The sequence below is a fragment of the Carcharodon carcharias genome, chromosome 22, assembly GCF_017639515.1.
Source record: "Carcharodon carcharias isolate sCarCar2 chromosome 22, sCarCar2.pri, whole genome shotgun sequence".
In the NCBI taxonomy this organism is placed as follows: Eukaryota; Metazoa; Chordata; class Chondrichthyes; order Lamniformes; family Lamnidae; genus Carcharodon; species Carcharodon carcharias.
In genome coordinates, this window is record NC_054488.1 from 59,559,768 (window position 1) to 59,587,014 (window position 27,247).

General features: G+C 46.6%; 1 protein-coding gene across 6 annotated transcripts in view; it reads left to right on the forward strand.

Moving 5' to 3' along the window:
- The window catches only part of rhbdl3 (rhomboid, veinlet-like 3 (Drosophila)), an 86,171-nt gene that overhangs the window by 17,494 nt on the left and 41,430 nt on the right, over positions 1–27,247 (forward strand). For 5 of the 6 annotated variants that reach the window (XM_041216968.1, XM_041216971.1, XM_041216967.1 and 2 more), the window contains one exon: positions 26,675–26,833. In XM_041216968.1, coding sequence (XP_041072902.1) covers positions 26,675–26,833 — 159 coding nt within the window. Of the gene's footprint in view, positions 1–26,674; positions 26,834–27,106; positions 27,151–27,247 lie in introns of those variants that run through there. The other variant, XM_041216972.1, reaches the window with a different exon arrangement.

Sequence of the window (27,247 nt, forward strand, 5' to 3'; positions counted from 1 at the left end):
ACCACTTGCTCAAGGTAAATTTTGGCACATTTATCAGTGGCAGTGAGTTCTCCTCTCATTCTCTCTGTTATACTTGGTATTTCAGCAAATCCTTCCTGAAACTGATATATTCAGTTTCACTGAAAAACTCTCTGTAGTTGAATGGGAATGAGTAGGACCAGTGTCTGTACTGGGACAGACCCTTGAACTGGTCCCATTCCCCCTCCCCCTCCCCGTCCCTGCCTCAGGTGTCAAACTCAATTAATGAGAGTGAGATGGAGTCTGCACTGGGCCACACAGTGCCAGAGTTTAAGAAATCTTCTTTTATTTTTCACTGATTTATAGATATATTCCTAGTTCCACATTTTCATGAGTCTTTTGCAAGTGTAAATCAGGCATGCAGCTGACAATCTCCACATGTTTCATTACTTCAACTAAATTTTACTTAACATCATTTAAACTAAAAACACCTTTTCTTGTTTCTTGCTTGTTGTCCCTAGCCTTCATTTCTCCTTTTCCGTTCTCTTTCTTGACCCCTCGCTTTCCCATTCTCTTTATCCCCTTCTCAATTTCCCTTTAATTTTTTTCATTCTCTACCTTACGTTCACTTCCACTGTGTGTCTATCCCACCCATTCCCTCTCTTTCTCTGTCTATATAGCAGACTCTCATTTCCTCTCTCATTTTCTCTTTCTATCTCAAACTGTCTCATTCTTTCTCTCTCTCCCTCTCTCTCTCTCTGATACTGTGGATGACCTGTTTGGATACAATTACCATGCAGCTTTAGAATTTATCTAATCCCATTTACAGTTGTCAGCTTTAGCTGCTGAATGGGACCCTCTGACTGGGAACTCAGGATATCAGTGACAAACAGAGTGGGTGTGTGGGGGTCTGGGTGGGTGAGGCACTGTCTGTAGTTGAATAGGAATGAGTAGGACCAGTGTCTGTACTGGGACAGACCCTTGAACTGATCCCATTGCCCCTTCCCCCTCCCTGCCTCAGGTGTCAAAGTCAATTAATGAGAGTGAGATGGAGTCTGCCCTGGGCCACATAGTGCCAGAGTTTAAGAAATCCTCTTTTATTTTTCAATTTGAGCTGTGTCACATTGTATTTTTCAAGAGGCCTTTGAGTTTGCGTCAGACCCCGGTCTGGGCTTAACAAACTGTGGGGGTTTTGTTGAAGGCTCGTTAACCCTCTTGTGTAGCTGTTTGTTGCACTTTGAACCACAGAATGGTTACAACACAAAAGGAGGCATTTGGCCTGTCATGTCTGAACTGTACATTTAAAAAAATCTCTTTTGTACCTTATGGTTAGGTGGCAGTGGTGGAACTCTCGATTCTAAGTCGGAATTATTGAATCATAAAATCATAGATACAGATTAGAAGGAAGACATTCAGCCCATCCTATCTATGCTAGCTCTTTATTAGAACTCTCCAATTAGTCCCACTCCTTTGCTCTTGCCCCATAGCCATGCAAATTGTTTCACTTCAAGTATTTATCCAATTCCCTTTTGAAAGTTATTGCTGAATCTGCTTCCACCACCCTTTTCAGACAGCACATTCCACATCACAACTCACTGCATAAAAATTGTTCCCTCATGTCACCTCTGGTTCTTTTACCAATCACCTTTTATTTGTATCCTCTGGTTATCAACCATTCAGCTATAGGAGCCAGTTTCTCCTGATTTACTCTATCGAAACCCTTCATGATTTTGAACATCCCTATCAATTCTCTTCTTAATGTTCTCTGCTCTAAGGAAGGTTCTGGGTTCAAGTACCACCCCGGAATCTTGCACACAAAATCCAGGCTGACACTTCCGGTGCGGTACTGAGAGAGCACTGCACTGTCAGAGGTGCCATCTTTCAGATAAGATATTAAACCAAGGCCTTCTCGGGTGGATGCATAAGACCCCATGGCCACTATTTCAAAGAAGAGTAGGAGAGTTTCTCCTGGTGTCCTGGGGCAGTACTTATCCCTCAACCAACATCACTAAAAACAGATTACCTGGTCAATGTTGAAACTTGCTGTTCGCAAACTGGCTGCCACGTTCCTTGCATTACAACCATGATCAAAGTTTTTTAAATAAGTATTTAATTGTCTGTAAAGCACTTCAGGACGTTTTGAGGCTAAGGAAGGCACTATACACAAGACTACAGGAATGAAGGGCAGGACTAGGCTATTCGGCCCCTCGAGCCTGCTCTGCTGTTCGATAAGATCATGGCTGATCTGATTGTGGCCTCAGCTCCACCAACCTGACCACACCCCCCCCCATAACCCTTAACTCCCTTGTTGTCTATCTCAGCCTTGAAAATATTCAACGACCCAGCCTCCACTGCTCTCCAGAGACTCAACCCCCTGAGAGAAAATAATTCTCCTCATCTCCGTCTTTAGTGTGAGGCCCCTAAATTTAAACTGTGTCCCCTAGTTCAAGACTGCCCCCACAAAGGGAAATCTCCTCTCAGCATCCACCCTGTCAAGTCCCCTCAGGAACTTTTATGTTTCAATAAGATCACCTCTCATTCTCATCTCTCATCCTTTCCTGATAAGATAAGCCCTTCACCCCAGGAATCAGTCAAGTGAACCTTCTCTGAACTGCTAATGCAATCATATCCTTTCTTAGTAAGGAGACCAGAACTGCACATTACTAGTATTCTAGATGTGGTCTAAGGCCCTGTGTAACTGCAGCAACACTTCCCTACTTTTTCCTCGATTCCCCTTGCAATAAATGCCAACTTTCCATTTACCCCCTAATCACTTGCTGTGCCTGCGTACCAACTTTTTGTGATTCATGTTCCAGGACACCCAGATCCCTCTGTGCAGTCGAGCTCTGCAGCCTTCCTCTGTTTAAATAATTTGCTGCTTTTCCATTCTTCCTGCCAAAGTGGACCAGTTCACATTTTCTCATGTAATACTCCATCTGCCAATTTTTTTGCCCACTCACTTAACCTATGTAATTCCCTCTGTAGACTCTTTGGGTGGAATTTTCCGTGCCCGCTTGCATCGGGCGTCATGGTGGCATAAGCGGACAATATGGAGGGAAGGCCAAAAATCGGTTTCACGATGTTGGCAACTTCATTGTAATACATCTGCATCTCATTATAAGCCCAGCTCGTCGGAATCATCCCCCCCCAGTCCCACGCTGGATCATCCGAGCACGTTGGCGTGTGTTTCACAACAGCATATATAAGGCGTACACCTGAGGAGCTGCGCTGCGGTTGATGGTAGTGGACAAGCACATGCGGGGGGGCAGGGGGCTGGGGGAGGGAAGCGGCCACGCATTAGGGAAACCTTGTATAAAGTGACCATTGCTCCACAGCTGAGATAGTTCAGGCCCATCCACATTGACGTGCTTGGAGTTGGGCCTCTAGCTTATCTGCCCACCCAAGCAACACAGAGGCATGAAAGTGCCACCAAATGCTCCAGAGCTTTTCACCCCTCGGGCACAGACTGCAAACTAATGAGTGTTTTAGTGGACTGCAGAAGAATTGGACACCTGCACATGTTGTACAATCTCCTCGCGAAAGCTGGCCATGGGGCAGTCACCGCTGGAGGTGCTCACAGCCCCTTGCAAAATCACCAATCTCATGTCATCATGTCTCCCCCATGGTTGAAGCTAACAGTGCATCCTTGCAGTGCGGGTTAGGAGAATGCCTGCGCCTGAGCCGAGGGCACAGCATGGTGGGTGAAGCTGCTGCCAATTTGTCAGGTTCAGTGTGGCGGAGTTGGGTGGGGTTTCAGGCAGCCATGCAGCGCACTAAACTCTTGCCATCCAACTGGTGGCCAGCACTCTCTTGGATGTGTTAAGGGGCCTTCACACTTAACCAATAGAGGTTCTTAGAATACCCAACCTAAACACGCATCTCTCTCTTTCATCCTGCAGGAGGAGTACATCAGGAGCTTGGAGCCTGGTGACCTAGCTGTATGCCTCATGGTTTACAGAGAGCAGAGATGAACAAGAGAGCGACTGAGGCCCCTGGCTGGGCAGAGGGAGGAGCAGCACCCTCAGGTAGAAGGGGTGACTGGGGCTCTCTCACACGCCACTGAAGAGCCACAGCTGGGTGGCACCTAGCTAGACCCAGGGTCTATAGACGCCGCCTTTCATTCCTGCAGATGACCGAGAACCAGTGTCGCTGAGGACTGCGCGTGTCTAGGGAACTGGTCGGTCACATCTGCCACCTGCTGCAGGATTTGGCGCCACAGGGACATGGAGGGCATCCACTGCCAGGGGCTGTGAAAGTGCCAGCGCTCAAGTTCTATGCCATTGGCTCCTTTCAGGGCTCCACATGTGACCTGTGTGGGATTTCACAAGCCCCCACCCACAAATGCATCCATGAGGTCATGGACGCCACCTTCGTGAAAGCCACACAGCTTTGTACATTTCGCCTGGGACTGGGATAGCCAGGATTCAAGAGCGATGGAATTTGCCCAGATCTCAGGTTTCCCATAGGTGCAGGGCTCTATCGACTACACTCGTGTTGTGCGCAGATCTCTGTGGCAATAAGCGGTGAGTTATGTCAACCGCAAGGGCTTCCGCTCGCTGAACGTACAGCTAGTGTGCAACCACCACCGCATCCTGCAGGTCTGCACACGGTTCCCAGGGAGTGACCACAACTCCTACGTTCTCTGTTGGTCTCAGATCCCTGGCAGAGCGAAGGTATAACGAGGCTCTTGCTGCAGCTTGGACTTTGGTGGAGTAAGCCAGCAGGATGCTGAAAATGCGGTCCCGGTGCCTCGACCGGTCTGGTGGAGCCCTGCGATATAGTCCACAGAGGGTGTCACGCATCGTCATCGCCTGCTGCTCCCTTTACAACCTGGCGCTGCAACAGGGAGAGGAGCTGGAGGTCTCAACTGATGAGGAAGATATCGACAGGGATGACGGTGAGGAGGTCCTCAAAGGCGCGGATGATGGCGATGACCAGAGGAGGCAGGCGCACTCAGGAGGCCCTCATAGCTGCTGGATTTATGGAGGATGATGACGAAGTGCAGTGAGGAGACACCATAGATCCTCACATCTGTGAACATTTGACTCCTGTCTGACTGATGACGCGCACATACCCTCTGTGAGAATGCCCCTGTCATGGAGACGCAGTGGAGGCCCTAATAGTCACTCAATTCCAGGAGGATGATGATGACATGCAGTGAAGACACTCCATAGATCTTCACATAGTCTCTGTGAGTGTCTGACTTCCGTTTGCCTGAGGGCAGCTTGCTTGCGTTCTGTCATATGGAGACACAGCTGTGAAGCTTTAAATGCACCTGATCCTTTGTCAGCCTTCAGCACCTGACCCCTACAGGAGCACAGTGTTACTGGTCACAGAGGCTAAAGAGATAGGGATCAATCCCCCCTCAAAGGTGCTGAGAGCACACAGAGAGAATGGCGGAACTCAGTGATGCCTGACCACGACATTCTGGCAGCAATGACAAACGCCAGCAAGGTGCAGGTATCATTCACCGGTGAATGTGAAGGCAGAACATCACTTTGGTCTGAAGGCTGCACAAAACACAGGGAAGAGGCCCTAAACTGAGACACCTGCCTTTAACTTGTACAGGAACCAAGTTTTCACATCTGAGTGACACAAACATTGTTCATCAGAACCACTGGCAAGTTGGGAGTTTATTGACAATAGTGAATATTAAGTACAAGTGATTAATGCCCCTGCCCAGGCTGTGCAACTATATCTTCTTAACTTTCCTAATCCTGCTGCTACATCTTGGTGCTCCCTGACATCCACAGCGTAGGTGGAGGCAGCCTGCTGACTACGATGCCCTGTCTGTGATGACCTTGGCAGGTGTTCTCTGAAGGGTCAAGACCTGGAGAGCACCGATCTGCTTTCATGGTCCTGTTGTGCGACAGTGGCACCCACTTGGGCCTGTAGAGCTGGAGCTGCTGGGGTCACAGGGAGAGAGGACTTGGATGGACCGGACACTCCCAGAATCACATGGACGGCCCCGGGGTGTGCACTTGCTGATCCTCCTCTCTGTGGGTGCCTGGGGGCCCCAGGCTGACTCCTTGAGGAGAAGGGGAAGCTGGAGTGAGATCAAGCTGCCCCGCACCCATCTCACATCGGCACTGTTCAGGGCCAACTATGGCATCAGCGATGGAGTTCAGCTCGTGCAGCAGTGCAGGACCAATGTCCTGGACCAAGGTCTTTGTGAAGGCCGCCATCCTACCAGCGCTGACCTCAGTGCATTGGCATACAGCCGCTATCACCTCAGAGTGAAGGGGGACGGACTCCTCTATCGTGCCTTGCAATCTGAGGAGTGCAGCGGACATCCCTTCCTGATGTTCTCGAGCTGCCTTTGCAGCTCCAGCAAAGGAGGTATGACCGAGCCCAGAGGCTCGTCATCTGACTCAGCAGGTTTCTGACCTCCAGCAGTCCTCTTGAGTGCTGGACGCCTGGGAAGTTCTTGCCACCGCCTGCTGTGGATCAGACAGTGCGATGTGCTCACCAGATTGTAACCCCGAGGCTACTCTAAAATTCAGTCCCGCTGAAGTGTGTGTCTCTGTGTTAGTGGAGGGTGTGGGTGAGCAACGTGACCGGTCTTCGATGAGGGTGCTTTCAGACTCTTCTTCCAAGGTGTCTCCGGAGCTTGATTGGAGGCCCCGGGTGGTGGACTCCCTTGGCTGTTTCGCAAAAGCAAGGAGAGTGCACGGCAGTGGCCTGTGAAAGAGGACACATCACTCACAGCATGGTTGTCTGATGGATGTTGCACTGCTGGACCCTCACTTGGCTGAGCACCGTCAGTACAGCAGTGGTCCAGATCTTCATCTGCAAACTGGATGACTCGATTTTCAAAGCCTGTTAGGATCTTGATGTCGGGCATTCCTCCACTTGTCTGCGACCTCTACCCCATATTATGTGCCAGCTTGTCCTGCATGAATACAGATGGAGAGAGTGTACATGGGACACCTGACAGGCCAGGATGTCTGCCTGACATGTATGGGTGGTGAGTGGTCCCATGGACGGGATGAGGACAATGAAAGAGTGAGTGAGACAATGAACGAGTGTCCCTTGAACTGGCAGTGAGTGAGATCCCTGTGGATATGTGGTAGATTTGTGACTGTGTGAGTTGAGAGTGATGAGAAGAGTGACTTACTCTTGTGGAGAGAGGTGATCATTTATCCTCTTGTGACGCTGGGTGGCTGTTCTATTTTGCAGGGCGTTGGCACTGACCACCACTGCCACCGCCTCCCAAGCCAGATTGATAATGTTGCTAACACTCCTGCGGCCAGACCAGGGGTAGATGATACCCCGGCAGGCCTCCACGGCGTCCTAAAGGCACTCGAGGGACAGGTCACTAAACTGGGGGGCTACAGTCTTCCTGCCTTTCGGGCCCACGTCTTCTGTGCAGCAGTCCTAGGCTGGAAGTACCGAGAGGCATGCACATGGCTGCAGTTTAAATATGGCGCCCAGCGTGAGGAAGCGGCGAGGTGACAGCATAGCAGGTGAATCAGAGACCACCCACCATCAAAACAGCATGTTTCCTGGGAATCCGTGATTAATGAAGTGGGTTTGAGGTGATATGGTGTGAAAAGCCACCATTGCAGTCGATGGGTAAAACATTCTTTTTCCCACCCACTACTGCACTTAGTGCAAATCTGGGCCTTTGTGTCCTCCTGCCAACTTACTTTCCTACCTATCTTTGTTAGTTTGTTACTTTGTTAGCTTGCCAGCCCAAAAATGACCCATTTATCCTACTCTCTGCTTCCTGTTAGCTCACCAATCCTCAAGTCGTACTAACATGTTACCCCCTACACAATGAGCTATTATTCTGTGTAGTTACCTTGGATGTGGCACCTCATCAAACGCCTTTTGGAAATCCGAGTACACCACATCTACAGAGTCCCCTTTATCCACCTTGCTTGTTACTTCCTCAAGTACTCTAATGAATTAGTTTAACATGACTTTCCTTTCACAAAACCATGTTGATTCTGCTTGTTTGCATTATGATTTTTAAATGTCCTGCTTTAACCTCCTTAATAATGGATTCAAGCATTTCCTTATGACAGATGTTGGACTTATTGGCCTGTAGCTTCCTGTTTTCTGTTTCCCTCCTTTCTTGAATAGTGGTGCTAGGTTTGTGATTTTCCAATCCGCTGGGATCTTTCCTGAATCCAAGGAATTTCGGATGATCACAACTAATGCACCTACTATCTCTGCAGCCACTTCTGTTATGACCTTAGGATACAGTCCATCAGGTCCAGGGGACTTGTCAGCTTTTAGTTCTAATTGTTTTCCCAGTACCTTGTCCCTAATGATTGTCATTGTTTTATCTTCCTTCCTCCCTTTTACCTCTAGATTTCATGTATTCTTGGGGTGTTTTTTGCATCTTTTGCACTGAAGATAGACATAAAATATCTGTTCAATGTCTCCACCATCTCTTTGTTTCCCCAGTCTCACCATTCAAGGGACCAATGCTCACTTTAATGGTACTTTTTACCATAGAAACTCTTACTATCAGTTTTTATATTTCTAGCTAGCTTCCTCTTTATGGCCTAATTTTTCCATCCTTATTATTTTTTGGTCATTCTTTGGACAGATTTTAGAAATCGGCAATCTTCTGACCTACCACAGATCTTCACAATATCGTATGCTTTTTCTTTCAATTCAATACTATCCTTAACTTCCTTTGTTAGCCACTGATGGTGCATCCCTCTCATAGATGTCTTTCTTAAAGGAATATATCTTTGCTGAGAGTTATGAAATATCTATTTAAATATCTGCCAGTCTCTTCTACTGTCTTATCTTTAACCTCTTTCCCCAGTTCACTTTAGCCAATTTTGTCTTCATACCCTTGTATTTGCCTTTTATTTAAGTTTAAGACACTGGTCCTAAACCCACGCTTTTCAACCTCAAACTGAATGTGAAATTCTATCATGTTATGATCACTGTTGCCTAGAGGTTCCTTCTCTATGAGGTCATTAAATAATTCTGTTTCAGTGCATATTTACAGGCCTAAAATAGCCTGTTCCCTGGCTGGCATTAAACATACTCTCTAAGAAATTGTCCCGAATATATTCTATTAACTCATCCTCCAGATGACCTTTGCAAATCTGTTTCATCAATCTATATGAAGATTAAAATCACGCATGATTATTGCAATATCTTTCTCACAAGCCCCTATTATTTCTTCCTGTATACTCTGCCCTACAATGTAGCTAATGTTAAGGGGGTCTTACAACTACTCCCACAAGTGACTTTTTAACGTTACTATTTCTTATCTCTATCCAAACTGGTACGACATTTTGATCTTCTGAAGTAAGGTTTTCTCTCACTTAGTACTAATGTCATCCTTAATTAACAGAGCTACCCCACCACCTTTTCCTAGCTTCCTATCTTTCCTAAATGTCAAATACCCTTGAATATTTGGGTCTCAGCCTTCGTCACCTTGCAACAATACAAATGCAAGTCTTTCTTTCTTTGAGGATAACCGGAGAATATGTCATTGGAAGAGAGGATGATGTGCTTGAGAATCCTGGGGATGGTCGATTAATTTACTGAGGCCGTCATGACTCTTGAGTACATGGAAAAAGTTTTCATTAAACTGGTACATGCATGGTGGGCTGAATGGCCTCCTTCTGTTGCGTAAGATTCTAAGTTTGCTTTCTATCAGGAGGTCCATGCTTGGCTTGTTGGTTCAGTTTGTGTTCTGGGCCATATTCATGTCAAAAGAAAGAAAGACTTACACTTTTATGACACCTTTAGCACATTTAGGATGTCTCAAAGTGCATTACAGCCAATGAAATATTTTCAAAGTATAATCACTGTTGTAATGTAGGGAACACAGCAGACTATTTGTGCACAGCAAGCTTCCCATAAACAGAAATTATGATCAAGCTTCTGAGTCAGAAACAGGAGTGCTACCCACTGGGCCATGACTGACACATACGAAATGATGGTGCTTTGCGTCAACGGTTCAATGTTCCCAGCAACAACCGAGAACCAACCTCACTGTGTTCAACACAGCGTTAATTGCATCTTGTAACCACCACACAGTTTGTGATTCAGTATGTGGGTAATCGTCCTGATTTACATAGGAAGAGAAATGTGACTCTCTGACAGGTTATGTTGGACAAAATAATAATCTCAAAAGCACATGGAGCACAGAAGGAGGCCATTCAGCCCCTCAGACCTCTGAGTTATCAAATCAATCCCAACCCCTGGTTCTTTCCCAAAAACCCTGCAATTTTTTTTCCTTTTCTACTATTTATCCAATTCCCTTTTGAAAGTGTTGTGGAACCTGCTTTCATCATCCTGTCAGACAATGCATTCCAGGGTATTTGTGGGATCTTGCTGTGCACAATATTGCCATCCCATTCCTCTACAAGACACGGGATGCACTTTAAAAATAATTGATTGGCTGTGAGGGTGTTGTATAAATCCAAGTTTTTTTTTCTTCCTTCTATGCTACTTACCCAAAGTCAATGATAGAACTGTAATGGGTAGCAATGACAAACCTTCTCTACTTTTTACCCACAACACTAGGAGGAGTACCATCCTGACCCTGATTATATAGAGCAGCAATGGTATCTGTGTCACAAGGGTACCAGGGTCACATGGATGATATTACATTGTGTACGGCAGGGTGGGGGCATGTGGCTAGGAGCAGTGAGTGGTGTCTTACTGACCCTCCCTTGACCCTCAGCCATAATTAGAGATTAACAACTAGTTCCTGACAAATCCTTCGCTCAGACTTTGTGAGTTTGTTTAAGTGTGCAGTGCAGTCAAACTGTGGACAAACTGACAGAACCTACCTGAGCCCAGGAAAGCCCAGCAACTGGCTCCTCGAGTTGGTTCAATTTAAAGGAGCTGATTTGACAATGTCTTATCCTACTTAACATGTTTAACAAACAAGCATCTGTAATAAGGCACCAAAAATAAAGCACCAGTTTGTCACCCCACAGCCTCGTGCTGTATGGTAACTGTCACTATAGTTACAACACCCTATGTACCAAAGACGAGGTATAACTGGTCCATTGGAAGCAACTATTTGGCCAGGGCTGAGGCAATGAATATTATCTTTGTCAGTCCAACTCATGTGTTTATCTTTAGGAGACAATTTAATGAGGATTATAGATTGCTGCAGCTCCTGGCCACAAGTTAAATTGATGGACTGGAGATGTGAGTAGGTGAAGTTTAATAAATCTGGTGATAAACATGATTTGTGTTTTTAATTATGAGATTAAATGTACCTTATAGAGTTGTGTGGAAACCTGCCAATGCCTTTCCTGATGGATGTTTATTTAGTATGGCACTGAGGTTTATGAGAACAGTAAATATTTGTGAATTTTTTTTTATTCTTTCATATGATGTGGCCAACATTAGTGAGGCCAGCATTTTTTGTCAATCCCCAATTACCCTCAAGAAGGTGGTGGTGAGCCACCTTCTTGAGCCGCTGCAGTCTGTGTGGTATAGGTACACCCACAGTGCTGTTAGGGAGGGAGTTCCAGGATTTTGACCCAGTGACAGTGAAGGAACAGCGATATATTTCCAAGTCAGGATGTTGTGTGGCTTGGAGGGGAACTTCCAGGCGGTGATGTTCCCATGCATCTGCTGCCCTTGTCCTTCTAGACGGTGGAGTTCATGGGTTTGGAAGGTGCTGTACAGGAGGTCTGGTGAGTTGCTGTAGTGCACCTTGTAGGTGGTACTCACTGCTGCTACTGTGTGTCGGAGGTGGAGGGAGTGAATGTTTAAAGTGGTGAATGGGGTGCCAATCAAGTGGCTGCTTTGTCCTGGATGGTTTTGAGCTTCTTGAGTGACTTTGGAGCTGTACTCATCCAGGCAAGTGCACAATATTCCATTACACTCTTGGATTGTGCCTTGTAGAGGGTAGACAGGCCTTGGGAGTCAGGAAGTGAGTTACTCACCGCAGAATAACCTCTGACCTGTTCTTGTAGCCACAGTGGTAAGATACCTCTCATGCCTTTCAATCTATGTTTGGGTCAGTGTAGATTTGGGTTATTGACATCGCAAACTTTGACTCCATATTGTTGGTGATTTTGACGTTGCAGATGCCATTTTAATATCAAAATGAATCTGCAGTAAACACCAGCTTGTGAGGGTGCTAACCCAGGCATTACAAGCGTGTATGGAAATATGCAGAGTCAGCAGATCATGAGGTCGGTCATGACGCTTTCTGATTTGATACCAGTGCTGCCATTTCCAACCTCGTCACTTTAGTTACTTCCCCCTCTTAGCCTCCCACAGCTGAACATGAATTCAGTAGCAGCAAGGCCCTTTTACCAGGGGTTTAAACAGGTCATCAACAATTTAGTTGCTCATTATTTTTCTGCCGACTCTGTGGAAGTTCTGGGGGTCTTGAGCTGGTTACGGTTGGTGAAGTCAGCAGGGAGCAGTGCTGCACCTAGGGAAGGCATTGGTTGTAAGGGCTCAGGGCAGATGACTTGCTCCGAGTCATGGGTTCTATAGTCACAGCTCCCCTTGGGACACAGTCTGAGGGAGGGGATGGTGCAGAGTCAGCAAGGAAGAGGAGAAGCCGCTCTCAGAGGGAGCAGCTGGAGGGGAGAAGAGCTGTCAGGAAAAGGCCTTATCCACCCTGGCTCTTCTGGCAGCATTTCTCTTATCTCTACCTACTCCAGGAGCAGTGTGTGCATCATCTCCGATTCATAAAGAAGGTGCTCAGGGAATTCTCGAAATCCGATCATCAGCCGCTGAGCAGGGTGAGGATAGTCAGTGGTTATGAAGGTGACTGTGGCCCTGAATTTCCACGTGGGATCGACCCTGGCTGGAGCAGGCGACATGTGTAGTTCACCGTCCACTCCTGCATCAGAGCATCGACAAAGGCTCTTTTTAGCAGGAGAGGGAAACGCCCAAATGGAGTGAAACAGGCTGAGCGCATGCGTGGTTTTGCCAGGATAGTGCTTCTTCATGGTGCAGGAGCTAATGACTGCACACATGTAGCTTCGCAAGCACCACCTCAGTGTTGAGATATACCCAACCACGAAGGTTACCACTTGCTGAAGGTGCTGTTGGTTTGTTACTGTGCTCAGCACCATCATGCTGGTGAATGGCCACTACCCTGGCAGCAGTCGCCATTCTGCACCAAGCTGCTGTTCCGTCAATTTTTCAGTCACCAAACCCAAGGATGGTGTCTGGACAAGAAGGACAGCCCTACACATGGCTCGTGACTCTCCTCCATAACCCAACCACATGTGGCCAGTATGTTTAAAGTAATAGCCATGCTGTCTCAAGGGCCCTCATCGAGCAGATGATCGATGTGTGGGGCAATAGTTCCACTGCCTCAGGTGCTCAGCAGGAGCCCTCCAGTCGGTGCCCAGACTGGTGGTGGTCCTGCTGCATCCTCAGTAACCTGGCCACCATGAGGGCGCAGCACTCATCTCCACAAGGACTTGGTGAAAACCTCAGCAGGAGGATAAGAGGAGGGAAGGAGGAGAAGCAGGAAGCCAGCACATCAACATTCTGGACAGGGTGACCATGAGCGCCTCATTACCATTGTACAACAGTCCCACATCTTACCATCTCACTATTAGATGCCATTACAGCCTCCCCTTGGCCACAACCTTGAAATAGAAGACACCACAAGACATTCATTCGATACCAACTTCACCAACAAAACATTCAATGTTGCAACTGAATTTAATTAAACCCTTGTGCGTCCCCTTTTTGCCTGCCTTGCGGATGCCTTTACCTAGCCTAATGCTCCCATGCTGTGTTACTGCAGCGGCTGCAGCATAGCTGGAAGAAGGCTGCTGATTTTCACTGGGGGACGCTGCAGATGGTCGTGCAGGCTGACTTTAATCAGCTTGGGCCACCAGGAAATTCAAAGTGAGCCGAACACGTACATTGACCCCCTGGTTGCAGTTCACTCCTACTCAGTGACTCATACATGCATATCGCACCTTGATGCCACCCAGTAAAGTATGTGCAGTGCCACTATCTGCCCTGGTGGCTGCAAGTCTCAGACTGAGTGACAATGTTTCCTCCTCATCTGCCTCTTGTCCCTCTAGGTCTTCAGCCTCTCCTGCCTATCCAAGCGGCAGTTCTTGGTTACCTGAAAGCATGGAGGTTCAAGGGCAAGGTTGGGGTGAGGGAGCTGAGGGGAAGCACAATCCCCCGACACAAGTGTGGAACATCCCTCAGTCCCCCGACACAAGTGTGGAACGTCCCTCAGTCCCCCGACACAAGTGTGGAACGTCCCTCAGTCCCCCGACACAAGTGTGGAACGTCCCTCAGTCCCTCGACACAAGTGTGGAACATCCCTCAGTCCCTCGACACAAGTGTGGAACGTCCCTCAGTCCCTCGACACAAGTGTGGAACATCCCTCAGTCCCTCGACACAAGTGTGGAACGTCCCTCAGTCCCTCGACACAAGTGTGGAACGTCCCTCAGTCCCTCGAAACAAGTGTGGAACATCCCTCAAGCTGACACAACTCCTTAATTTTATTCAAGCAGATCAATTAATTACATTGCACAGCGCACCATAATTTAAGAGTTGTTTACTTTTATACGACGTGAGCTGTTGTTACCTCACTCTGTCCTTGGCCCTGGGCTCATCCTTAACCCTTTCAGCGCCAGGATCCTCTCACACATCACAAAGTATTAGCTTGTCTTTCATCAGCAAACGTGTCCCTCGGAGTGAGTTTTTAAAAATTTGTTCTTGGGATGTGGGCATTCCTGGCTAGGCCATCATTTATTGCCCATCTCTAATTGCCCTTGTTCAGAGGGCATTTTTAATAGTCAACCACATTGCTGTAGGTCTGGAGTCACATGTAGGCCAGACCAGGTAAGGACAGCAGATTTCCTTCCCTAAAGGGCATTGATGAACCAGATGGGTGTTTACAACAATTGGCAATGGTTTCATGGTCATCATTAGACTTTTGTTTTAATTGGATTCAAATTTCACCATCTGCCATGATAATTCCTAATGTTTTATCTCCAGGACACTGTTTGCATTGCCCTGAGTTACAGACTGGAATCTAATCGAGGGGTTCGGGGTGGTTTATATATACAATAACAGATACCCGGGAGTGAGTTACAGACTGGAATCTAATCAAGGGGTTCGGGGTGGTTTATATACAGAATAACAGATACCCAGGAGTGAGTTATAGGCTGGAATCTAATCGAGGGGTTCAGGATTGTTTATATATAGAACAGATACCCGGGAGTGAGTTACAGACTGGAATCTAATCGGGGGGTTCGGGGGGTTTATATATAGAATAACAGATACCTGGGAGTGAGTTACAGGCTGGAATCTAATCGGGGGGTTCGGGGGGTTTATATATAGAATAACAGATACCTGGGAGTGAGTTACAGGCTGGAATCTAATTGAGGGGTTCGGGGTGGTTTATATATAGAATAACAGATACCCAGGAGTGAGTTACAGACTGGAATCTAATTGAGGGGTTCGGGGTGGTTTACATGTAGAATAACAGATACCCAGGAGTGAGTTACAGACTGGAATCTAATCAAGGGGTTCAGGGGGGGGTTTAGCTTCAGGTAGTCCCACACAGTGTAGAGTGGGGTTAGATTCAGCCTTTCAATACACATCTGATTACAACTGTGCTTTGAAAGTTGGAGTTCTACCTTTAGCTTTGCATGCCCCCCCATCCCCCCTTCCCACCCCATCCTCGCGTTCCCCCCCACCCCCCAACCAGACTGAGCTCCCTTCTCCTGATCTTCTGCCTGGGGCCTATTTTAAGATGTGCAAGTGTGATCATCGGCAACGACACAACCAGGTTCAACCTCAATCAGTCTTCATGAAGAAACTGTCTGTTGAAACTCGCTGGTGAGAATCATGAGGCATAGAAGGAGGCCAATCTACCCATTCTGCCTTGCTGGCCCTTTGGTTAAGCAATCGAATTGGTCCCACTGCCCTGATCTTTCCCCAGGGCCCTGAAGATGTTTCCTTTACAAATACTTGTCCAATTCTCCTTTTGAAAGTTACTATTGAATCTGCTTCCACCGCTCTTTCGGGCAGATCACATCCCAGATCACAACTGCTCACTGTGTAGAATGGGATGTGAAGCTTGGTCATGAGGCAGGGTGTTACAATAGTCACATCCCTCTGGAGGGAGGGAAGTGAGGGTGAGAAAGGGAAACGGAGGGAGTGGAGGAATCGCTGACAGTGCCTCCAGCAATCGGAACGTAGGCGGAGGCTGAGCATGGGTGGTGGTCACAGATCAACGATGTAAAAATGCACAGAGACCTTTAACAAATCAGCAGGAAGAAAAGTTTTAAATGGTGAATTTGCTAATCTAAAACCAGTCAGTGGTTTGCGGGAATGACTGCTTCTGTTTACGGGGGGTTTACAATTCTGAAGCTCCAAGCGTCTGGGTTACCAACTCTGGGTGTTTTCCTGGATGCTGCACCATGTGACATCCTGCCTACCCCACTCGGTCAAACGGCCTTTATCTGCTCCTTTTGATAACTGAGAAACAAAACTGCTGACAGCAATTAATAAACACATAATTTTCTATCATTATTCTCTATGGGTGTTGTTTGCAAACAGTGTCCTGGAGGTGAAACATTCATTCCTGGAAACTCCAGGGCATTCCTGGAGAATTGGCAAGCTCCGGACAGTCCCTGTCTGCTCCGTGCTGCGTCTGTCCCCACAAACCGGGATAGGGGCAATTAATTATCGTCAGCTGGCATTAAGTGATGATTCCAGCCAATCAGTGAGCCCCTCCCTGTTGCCCGTGGTGATGCCACAGCTGTAACCTGACGGGTTACCGTGGTTTCCTGCTGGAGTGCGTCAGATCAAAGAGTCCACAGGAGGTCCCAGGCTGGTTTTTACTGCCAGTGTCACCGGCCCAGGATTTGGACACAGAGTTAATGAGTGACAGATAATGATCAGCAGTGAATGATTAGCATTTTAATAGGTTTCCAAAAAAAAAATCAGTTCCTTAAACATCTGCTGGGCTGGGACCAGCTTCTCCCTTTAAATAGGCAAAAAAATCTATAATTCAGACCTGGTCACCTCTCCCAGTGTTGCCTTGGTCAATTTCTGTCTGATAACTTTCGTAGTGCTCTCCCATCTTTCATCCTCTGTAAACTTAAACTCATCCTAAACTCTGCTGCCTGTATCCTAACTTGCACCAAGTCTCCTTCACTCATCACCCCTATGCTCACTGACCTGCATTGTCAACCCCCCACCCAGTTACACCTCAATGAAAAAAATTCTCACCCTTGTTCCCAATCCTGCCAGAGCCGACCTCTCCCTATCTCTGTAATCTCCTCTAGCCCCACAACCCTATAAAACCTCTGTGCTCTTCCTCGTCTGACTTGTTGCACATTTCTGATTTTAATTGCTCCACCATTGGTGGCCATGTCTTCAGCTGCCTGGGTCCTGAGCTCTGGAATTCCCTCCCTAAATTTCTCCACCTCTTGTCCTTTAAGATGCTCTTTAAAACCGACTTAAGTCCAAGCTCTTAGTCACCTGACCTAATATCTCCTTATGTGGTTTGTGTCAACTTTTCGTTTGATAATGTTCCTGTGAAGCACCTTGAGTTGTTTCACCACATTAAGGCTCTTTATAAATGCACTGTTGACCAGTACATGGGGCTGAATCTCCAGCCCATCCACAGCTAGCCGGGCTGGAGATGGCAGCTGCAGTCTGCTTTGAAACTGAATGCTCTCTGGGTTCTTGGCTGGAGCTGTTGGAGGTGAAGATTTAGCAACAAGAAAGATTGAATTGTATTTATATGGCATCTTTCTCATCCTTTGGATGTCTGAAAGTGCTTTACAGCCAATGAAGTACATTTGAAGTGTGTCACTGTTGTAATGCAGGAAACAAGGCAGCTAATTTGTGCACAACAATGTGATAACCACCAAATTATCTGTTTTAGTGATGTTGGTAGAGGGATAAGTATTACCCAGGTCACTGGAGAGATGATCTCTGCTCTTCATTAAATATTGGCTGTTGGATCTTTTACAAGCACCTGAGATAGCAGGCAGGGCCATGGTTTAATGTCTCATGTGAAGGATGGTACCTCCGTCAGTGCAGCACTCCTTCAGTGGTGACCATCTGAGAATGCGATACTCCCTCAGTACTGACCCACCAACAGTGCAGCACTCCCTCAGTACTGACCCTCTGATAGTGCAACACTCCCTCAGTACAGATCCTCCAATAGTGCGGTGCTCCCTCAAGTACTGACCCTCTGACAGTGCAGCACTCCCTCAAGTACAGACCCTCTGACAGTGCAGCACTCCCTCAGTACTGACCCTCTGACAGTGCAGCACTCCCTCAGTACTGACCCTCTGACAGTGCAACACTCCCTCAGTACTGACCCTCTGACAGTGCAGCACTCCCTCAGTACTGACTCTCTGACAGTGCAGAACTCCCTCAGTACTGACCCTCTGACAGTGCAGCACTCCCTCAGTACTGACCCTCTGACAGTGCAGCACTCCCTCAGTACTGACCCTCTGACAGTGCAGCACTCCCTCAGTACTGACCCTCTGACAGTGCAGCACTCCCTCAGTACTGACCCTCTGACAGTGCAACACTCCCTCAATACTGACCCTCTGACAGTGCAGCACTCCCTCAGTACTGACCCTCTGACAGTGCAGTACTCCCTCAGTACTGACCCTCTGACAGTGCAGCACTCCCTCAGTACTGACTCTCCGACAGTGCAACACTCCCTCAGTACTGACCCTCTGACAGTGCTGCACTCCCTCAGTACTGCACTGGATTATCAGCCTGGATGCTGTGCTCAAGTCTCTCAAATGCAAGAATGCTACCCACCGAGTCATAGCCAATGCCAACAGGAGTTGGCTTTAACATGGAAAAACATCCCAAAGTACTTTGCACAATGAATAATCGAGTGAGCGGGAGCCATGTGTTGATGAAGCAGTGTTTTACAGACTTTCATCACTTGTAGAACATGTTAAGTTGGGTTATTTTCATCATTATCACTGTGTGAATAACAAGATGATCCATATCAACATAATTTATATCACCGCGCTGCGTTCTTGTAAAGAGAAAGTTAACGGATTGTCAGCACCTTTCCCCATTCAATGAGAGACCAAGGCTATATCAGAATGTAACAGGCTCCAAGTGGAGCACCCTCAGTCTCACTCAGTCCCAGCAATCACAACTGCTGCCTTGGTGAAATGCACTGTTACAGAGTGGGCATTAATCTTAATTACATCACTGTTGTTTATCCCCAGCACTTAGATCTCAATCTCCAGCTTAAAAACCTGCTAGTTACCCTAAACCCCCGTTCACCCTTCTGCAGTTATTAACTGACGTTACCAAAACTAACTAGTAAAAACTGCAGCTGAGTGATGGATGGGTTCCAGACTGTGGCTCTCCTTTAGACCCAAGTCCAGCTGCCTCCAGCCTCCCTCCTGTCACAGGCAGTGTCAGCATTTCCCTCCATAAATCTCACAAACACTCTCTGCATTGTTGCATCTCTGGAGCTGCTGCCCTCTCACTGTGACCTTAGAGAAATGGAATAAAAAGTGAATCTGAGGGAAATAAAAGGGGATCAGTTATCGTTGACAGGCCAATCTCAGAGAATTCACAGGGTTAATTTAACAAACCCTAGCTCCTCCGTCTGTATCTCAAACAAACCAACTCTAACTGAAAGGACCAACAGGGTCAATCAGTGAACCAAGTTTTTCAGCTTTTCAAGTTGAACAAACACGGGGAGGATTTGAGGTTGCGCAGGAGAAACTTGTTGCAAATAGGGGAGCTGTCAATCCCCTGAATCAGGCATTCGATTGTGTTGATCAGACATCAAAGGGACACAGCAGATTGTTTGGCAAAATAATCCCTGCACATGGTGAACGGCAGCAGCTGCTGTCTCTGCAGCTCACTCACTCCAACATGTCACGAGTGAGTTAGCAACCGCCCAAGAGGTTAACCCTTTGCTCAGCTGCACAATTACGGTACAGAAATAGGCCATTCGGCCCCACTATCCATGCCAGTGTTTATGCTCCACATGAGCCTCCACCCACTCTACGTCATCCCACCCTCAAGAGGCAGTATGCATTTATATAGCACCTGTCATGACCTCAGGACATCCCAGAATGCTATAAGCCAATGAAATACTTGTGAAATACTAGTGACTGGTGTAATGTAGGAAACAGGGCAGCCAATTTGAGCAAGGGAAGCTCCCACAAAAAGCAATGTGGTAATGGCCAGATAGTGTGTTTTCTTAGTGACATTGGTTGAAGGTTAAATATGAACACGACCCAGGGGAGATAGAGTGGCCATGGGATCGTTTATCTCCACCTGAGGCGGCAGATGGGGCCTTGTTTCAAAATCTCATCTGAAAGACGGCACCTCCGGCGCTGGGAGTGTCAGCCTAGGTGGTTGGGCTGGGATGGGACTTGAACTCACAACCTTCTGACTCTGAGGTGAGTGTAACTGAGACATGGCTGATGCATAGTAACACTAGCCCCATGTGGCAAATTGCAAATCCAGCCGTGGTTAATCGCATGTCTGATTAGCAAATAAATAATGACCCTTGTAGAGCGTTTCAATAGTATTATTCACATGGGGTGCGCAGGTGAACTTTCACCTTTTTGTGCAGCTGTTGGTAAAACAGTGAGACAAAAAAACAGAGGACGCAAGTATTTCCTGATCATTGTGAGTGCTTTCCTCCCCAAACCTCTCTATCCACCCAACTCCCTCTCTCTTTTAAGACATTCGTCTTTCACCAAGCTTTTGTTTACCTGTCTTAACATCTCCTTCTTTGGCTCTGTGTAAAATTTTGTCTGGTCTCCACTCCTGTGAAACTCTTTGAAAGGTTTTACTATGTTAAAGATGCTATATAAATGCAAGTTGTTGTTGTAAGATGGCCAGAAAGTACAGCAGGTGCTGGAAAATGCTCAGCAAGTGAAGAGGAGGCAGTGAATGTGTGCTTTCCCGAGAACCGTGGACTATCCCATGTGTTCCTGACAGATGTTGCTGTCACCAAGTGTCTTCAGTGTTTTGCCTAATCAGATGGCCGGAGGGGAGGGAGAAATCGACATTTGGGGTGGATGGTTGTTACCATGGGTTTGGGGGTCGCTGAGAGGAAGGGAGGAGGGGTCATTAGTTCTTGGCATGGTTGGTGGGGCTGAGGTGTAGGTTTAATGTGGTTAATCAGAGTTGTTCGCAGTGATGTGAACTGGATAGTGATCGAGCCATGTCTGTGTTCATTTCTGCAACATCCACTTCCAAAGTCCCACCTCAGATGTTGACGTATCTGCTCCGTCCACCTATCCAGCCTACATGACAGTGTTTCCAGCATTTTCTATCTTCATTGCAGATTTTCCACATCCAGATGATTTTCATTTTGCTTTAAGTTTAGAATTACATCCAGTGACACAGGGAAACAGGCCTTTTGGCTCAATTGATCCACTTGAACCCCTCTTCATCTCACTCCATCAGCATATCCTTCTATTCCTTTTCCCTTCAGATGTTTATCTAGCTTCTCTTTAAATTCATCTATGCAATTTCCTTTAACTATTCCCTGTAATAGTGAGTTCCACATTCTCACCACTCTCTCGGTAAAGAAGTTTCTCCTGAATTCCCCGATGGATTTCTTCATGACTATTTTAGGTTGGTGGTCACCAGATTAGAAACATAGAAAACAGGAGCAAGCGTCGGTCATTTGGACCCACGAGCCTGCTCTGCCATTCATTGTGATCACGGCTGATCCTCTATCTCAAAGCCGTGCTCCCACTCTCTCCCCTTACCGCCTTTGGTGTCTAGAAAGCTATCCATTTCCTTCTTAAATGACTGGGCCTCCACAGCCTCTTGTGGTAGAGAATTCCACAGGTTCACCACCCTCTGAATGAAGAAACTTCTCCTCATCTCAGTCCTAAATGGACTAGCCCATATCCTGAGACTGCAACCCCTTATTCCAAACCCCCCCCCAGCCAGAGGAAACATCATCCCCGCCTCCAGTCTGTCCAACCCTGTCAGAATTTTATATGTTTCAATGAGATCTCTTCTCATTCTTCTAAACTCCAGTGAATATAGGCAAGAGGATTTGCGTACAGGAGCAAGGATGTCTTACTGCAGCTGTACAGGACCTTGGTGAGACCACACCTGAAGTGTTGTGTGCAGTTTTGGTCTCCTTACCTAAGAAAGGATCATCAGACTGATTCCAGCTAGACCAGCATTTATTACCCATCCCTAATTGCCCTTATTAAAAGTCAACCTCATTGCTGTGGGTCTGGAGTCACATGTAGGCCAGACCAGGTAAGGAGAGCAGATTTCTTTCCCCAATTCATTAGTGAACCATATGGGTTTTTATGACAATCAGCAATGGTTTCGTGGTCACCATCATCCAGATTTTTATTGAATTCAAATTTCACCATCTGCCATAGTAGGATTCAAACCCAGGTACCCGGAGAATTTTCCTGGGGTCTCTGAAATACTAGTCTATTTACAATACCACTATGCCACCACCTCCCTTTGGATGCACCACATCCACTGGTTCTCCCTTATCTATTCTATGAGTCACGTCCTCAAAAACTTCCAGTAAAATTGTCAAACATGATTTCCCTTTCATAAATCCATGTTGACTTTGTCTAATCCCGTTTATATTTTCTAAGTGTCCTGTTATCACATCCTTTATAATAGAGTCTAGCATTTTTCCTACTACTGATGTTAGGTTAACCAGTCTGTAATTCACTGTTTTCTCCCTCCCTTTTTTGAATAGTGGGGTCACATTTGTCACCCTCCAAGCTGCCGGACTGTTCCAGAATCTACAGAATTTTGGAAGATGACAACCAACACATCCACTTTTTCCATGGCCACTTCCTTTAGTACCCTGGGATGTAGATTATCAGGCCCTGGGGATTTATTGGCTTCAGTCCCATTAATTTCTCCAGCACTAATTTTTTACTAATACTAATTTCCTTCAATTTCTCCTGCTCACTAGATCTTTGGTTCATTGGGAACCTGGGAAGTTACTTGTGTCTTCCTCCATGAAGACAGAACTAAAGTAGTTGTTTAATTGCTCTGCCATTTCCTTGTTCTCTATTATAAATTCTCCCATTTCAGACTGTAAGGAACCTATATTTGCCTTCACTAATCTTTTTCATTTTATCTACTTATAGAAGCTTTTACAATCCACCTTTATGTTCTTTGCAAGTTTACTCTCATACTCTATCTTTCTCCTCTTACTCATCCTTTGCTGAATTAGTGCAAAGTTGGACTAGTTGTTCAACAGTGAAGCCAGCTCCTATCCCGAGCTTCTCAACTTTCAACTCCTATCCCAAACTCCTCAATTCCCCACAGTTTTCCTGAGTATCTCTATTGCCCTGCTTTAGTGGAGGGCTGAGGTTGGGGATTGTGCAGGGCAAATAGTAACTGTGAGTGAACAGGTTGTGATCTGAGCAGCCAAGAGCTGTGGACCATGGGATGTTTGTGAATCCAGTGTGTGTGAATCTGCAATGTGTGTGTGTGAATCTGCAGTGTGTGTGTATGTGAATCTGCAGTGTGTGTGTATGTGAATCTGCAGTGTGTGTGTGAATCTGCAGTACGAAGCTGCAGGGTGTATGTGTGCATGTGAACCCAGAGTGTGTGTGTGTGTTTGTGTGTGTACCCAGAGTGTGTATGTGAGTGTGTGTGTGTGTGTGAACCCAGATTGTGTGTGTGTGAACCCATATTGTGTATGTGTGTGAACCCAGATTGTGTGTGTGTGAACCTGCAGTTTGTGTATGTGTGTGAATCCACAGTGTATGTGTGTACCCAGATTGTGTGTGTATACCCAGATTGTGTGTGTGTATACCCAGATTGTGTGTGTGTGTGAACCCAGAGTTTGTATGTGTGTGTGAACCCACAGTTTGTATATGTGTGTACATGTGTACCCAGATTGTGTGTGTGTGTGTGTGTGAACCCAGAGTTTGTGTATGTGTGTGAACCCAGAGTTTGTATGTGTGTGTGTGTGTGTACCCAGAGTTTGTGTGTGTATGTGTGAACACAGAGTGTGTACATGTGTGAACCCAGAGCGTGTGTGTATGTGAACCCAGAATGTGTGTGTGTGTGTGTGTGTGTGTGTGTGTGAACCCAGAGTGTGTATGTGTGTGCGTGTGCATGGATCCAGTTTGTGTGTGAACCCAGACTGCAGAATGTGCGTGTGTGTGGAACCCAGTGTGCATGTGTATATGCCTGTGAACCCAGTGTGTGTGTGAACCCAAAGTGTGTGTGTGTGTATGTATGTGTGCGCACACCCAGAGTGTGTGTGCAAACCCAGAGTGTGTGTGTGTGTGAACCTAGGCTGCAGAGTGTGTATGTGTGTGGAGTGTGAGTATGTGTATGTGAACCCAGAGTGTGGATGTGTGTGGAGTGTGAGAGAATCCAGTGTGTGCCCAGGAGGGACTGAAGATGAAGTTTTATCTCAAAGGGTTGTCCAGTGCCCTGTTTGGAAGTACTTTGAGTTGCAAACGTAGTCTGTAGTCCACTCTAGTGTTTGTGTCACGTGAGAGAGCGTTTGGCCAGTATTTCGGAGTCTGGTTCTCCCCTCCCACTCTCCCCCCGAGTTGGAGTTCAGTCAAAGTTGCATCCAAATCCGGAAATATGAAACAGCACTTTATAAATCCTAGTGTCAGACTGCTGGCTAGCAGGATTCACATTGGAATAGTTTAAAGTTTCACGTTCAGGAGAGGCTGTATATGGGTTGCCAATCCTCCAGGATTCTCCTGCAGTTTGCAGGAATTAATGATTAATCTCCAGCACACATCAACAACGATGAGAAAAATTAGAGGCACAATTTAAAAATTGTACTTTTTTAAAAAATTAATTCTTTGAACAATTTTGATTATTAGTTATAAAAAATATCAGACTTGCGGGGGAGGGGGAGGTGGGAGGGTGGCAGGGGAGGGGGAAGGGGTTGGGGGGCAGGGGGGGTGGTGTAAGGCTGTTTCACTAAAAGTCAAGAATCATCCAATCACATCACAAGGGGTATTGACTTTCCAATTACCTGTGAGGACAGAGATGTCGACAGATCAGTGGCGGGAAGGTGGGGAAGGGCATTGTGACGATGGAAGTGCCTGACAATCAGCGGTGGGAATGTGGAGTGGGATGTTGTGAGGAAGAAATAAGAAAGGACTTGTATTTATTTATATAGCACCTTTCACAATCTCAGGACATCCCAAAACACTTTTTAGCCAAGTGTAGTCACTGTGACGTAGGAAACTCAGCTGCCAATTTGTTAATGACCTGATAATTTGTTTTAATGATGTTGATTGAGGGATAAATATTGGCCAGGACACGGGGGAGAACTCCCCTGATCTTATTCAAAATAACACCATGGGATCTGTTGTATCCACCTGAGAGGGTAGACAGGTTTAACATTTTATCTGATAGATGGCGCCCCTGCCAGTGCAGCATTCCCTCATAAACCACGGACTTTGTGATCAGGTTTCTGAAGTGGGACTCAAACTCCTGACTTCCTGAGGCAAGCCTGTGACCTACTGAGACACAGCTGCACATCTCCGATTGGTGGTCAGAGGGTGACTAAAACCAGGAGAAAAGGAGGAACAGAAAAAAACCTACAAAACTGGCAAATAACGTAAATGTGAGGGTGGACGGAGGGATGCGGGAGAGAAAAACCACTTCAATTGGAAAAGCGATTAAACATTGGGTGGGATAAGATTGTGGAAACAGAGCAGAATCAGGAGGCAGCCAAGCCTGGCTCTGGTCAGAGATGGGATCTGACTCACAAAACGACAATTTGCTGATTCAGGCAAAAGAATGAAATTTCCCAGCCGGTAGAAAGCTCGGAAATTGAATGTACCTCAAGCCCCAACCCCCTCCACCCCCCATCCACTTGCTATGAATTATTCACAATGCCAAGGTCAGCTCTTGATTAAATATTCATTCCAGCCCCCACCCCAGCCACATTGGGACACTGATAGCTAATCTCTTGGGAAGCATCTTTCATATCGATGGATGGGATCCATTAAACTTAGAATGAAGGGCAGGGATTTCCAAGACAATCTGCAGCCCCAGAAATATTCAAGGAGCTGCTGTACCTAATTGTGTAAGTGACAGCGAGAAGTGGCTGTCCTGCCTCTGTCACAGCTCTGGGGGCATTAGAGACGGAGACGCTTTAACCATATGGTGACCAACCTCACTGTTGTACCCACCTAAAGATTTTCTGTCACTTTCAGCAACCAAACTCCTGATCTGCTCACTGTCAAAATTCCTTTCCCTCCCATGTCATGAAGATCCCACCCATATCAGGGCCCAGGTTTGAGGGAATATAATCCTTTTTAGACACTAAGGGAATTAAGGGCTTTAGTCAAAAAAGTGGCATTGAAGTAGAAGATCAGCCATATCAAATAGCAGAGCAGGCTCAAGGGACCAACTGGTCATCTCCTGCTCTCCTTTCTTATGTTCTTACAGGAATAGGAGGCCATTCAGCTCCTTGACCCTATTCCAGTGATCCCAGTACTTACTGACCATTCCCAAAACTGATAATTCGCAATACAGATCATTCCCAGTACTGACCCTTCCTAATACTGACCATTCTCAATGCGGACCACTCCCACCACTTCTGGTCCTTATTATTCCCGACAGACCATTCCACTCCATTATCATTCTCAGTATTTATGTTGAAGTTAAAGTCCACCTTTAACCTAACTGCTATGATGTTTCACTGTATTTTTGGGGGAGGGGGTGGTAGGACAGTGACATCGGGTTTTGTGTTGGGGTTATTGGGAGCTCTGTCACATCTTTGTGTTATACTCTGTACTCTTCATTTTTCTGACAGTTTGATCCTGCGAACACAGGCTACATTAGCACTGAAAAGTTCCGGAACCTTCTACAAGCCCACAGCTCGGAGCTCGAGCCACACAAGCTGGAGGTGCTTTTGGCTTTGGCCGACAACAATTCCGAAGGGATGGTCTGCTACCAGGACTTTGTAAACCTGGTGAGTGAGACATCAAAACAAGTTGGAAAGAGGAGAATGTTTAGGGAATGTAAGATATAATTCTTGAAACAGTCTGAAAATGAAGATCACCACAATCATGCAATCTTTCCATGTGTTGTCCAAGACTAAGTACTCCCTTTCTTCTAATGACTCCTGTAAGATGGAGTAGCACAACCTTTACTCTTTTTAGGCGAGTTCCTCGGAGAATTTTCCAGAATAAATGTTGCTGGTCTATTGGTGAAGTAAAGTGTCCCAGAAAGTCTCCCGATGTGTTTCAAGGTTCTCCTCACAGCTCCAGCAGTAGTAACTGTGGAATGGTGAGTACCCCTTTAAATAGCGTTCAAAACTGACATCAACACAGTTTATCCCCAAACAGCTGGTCACTGTTAGGAAAGGGCATGAGTTGAAGCGTTA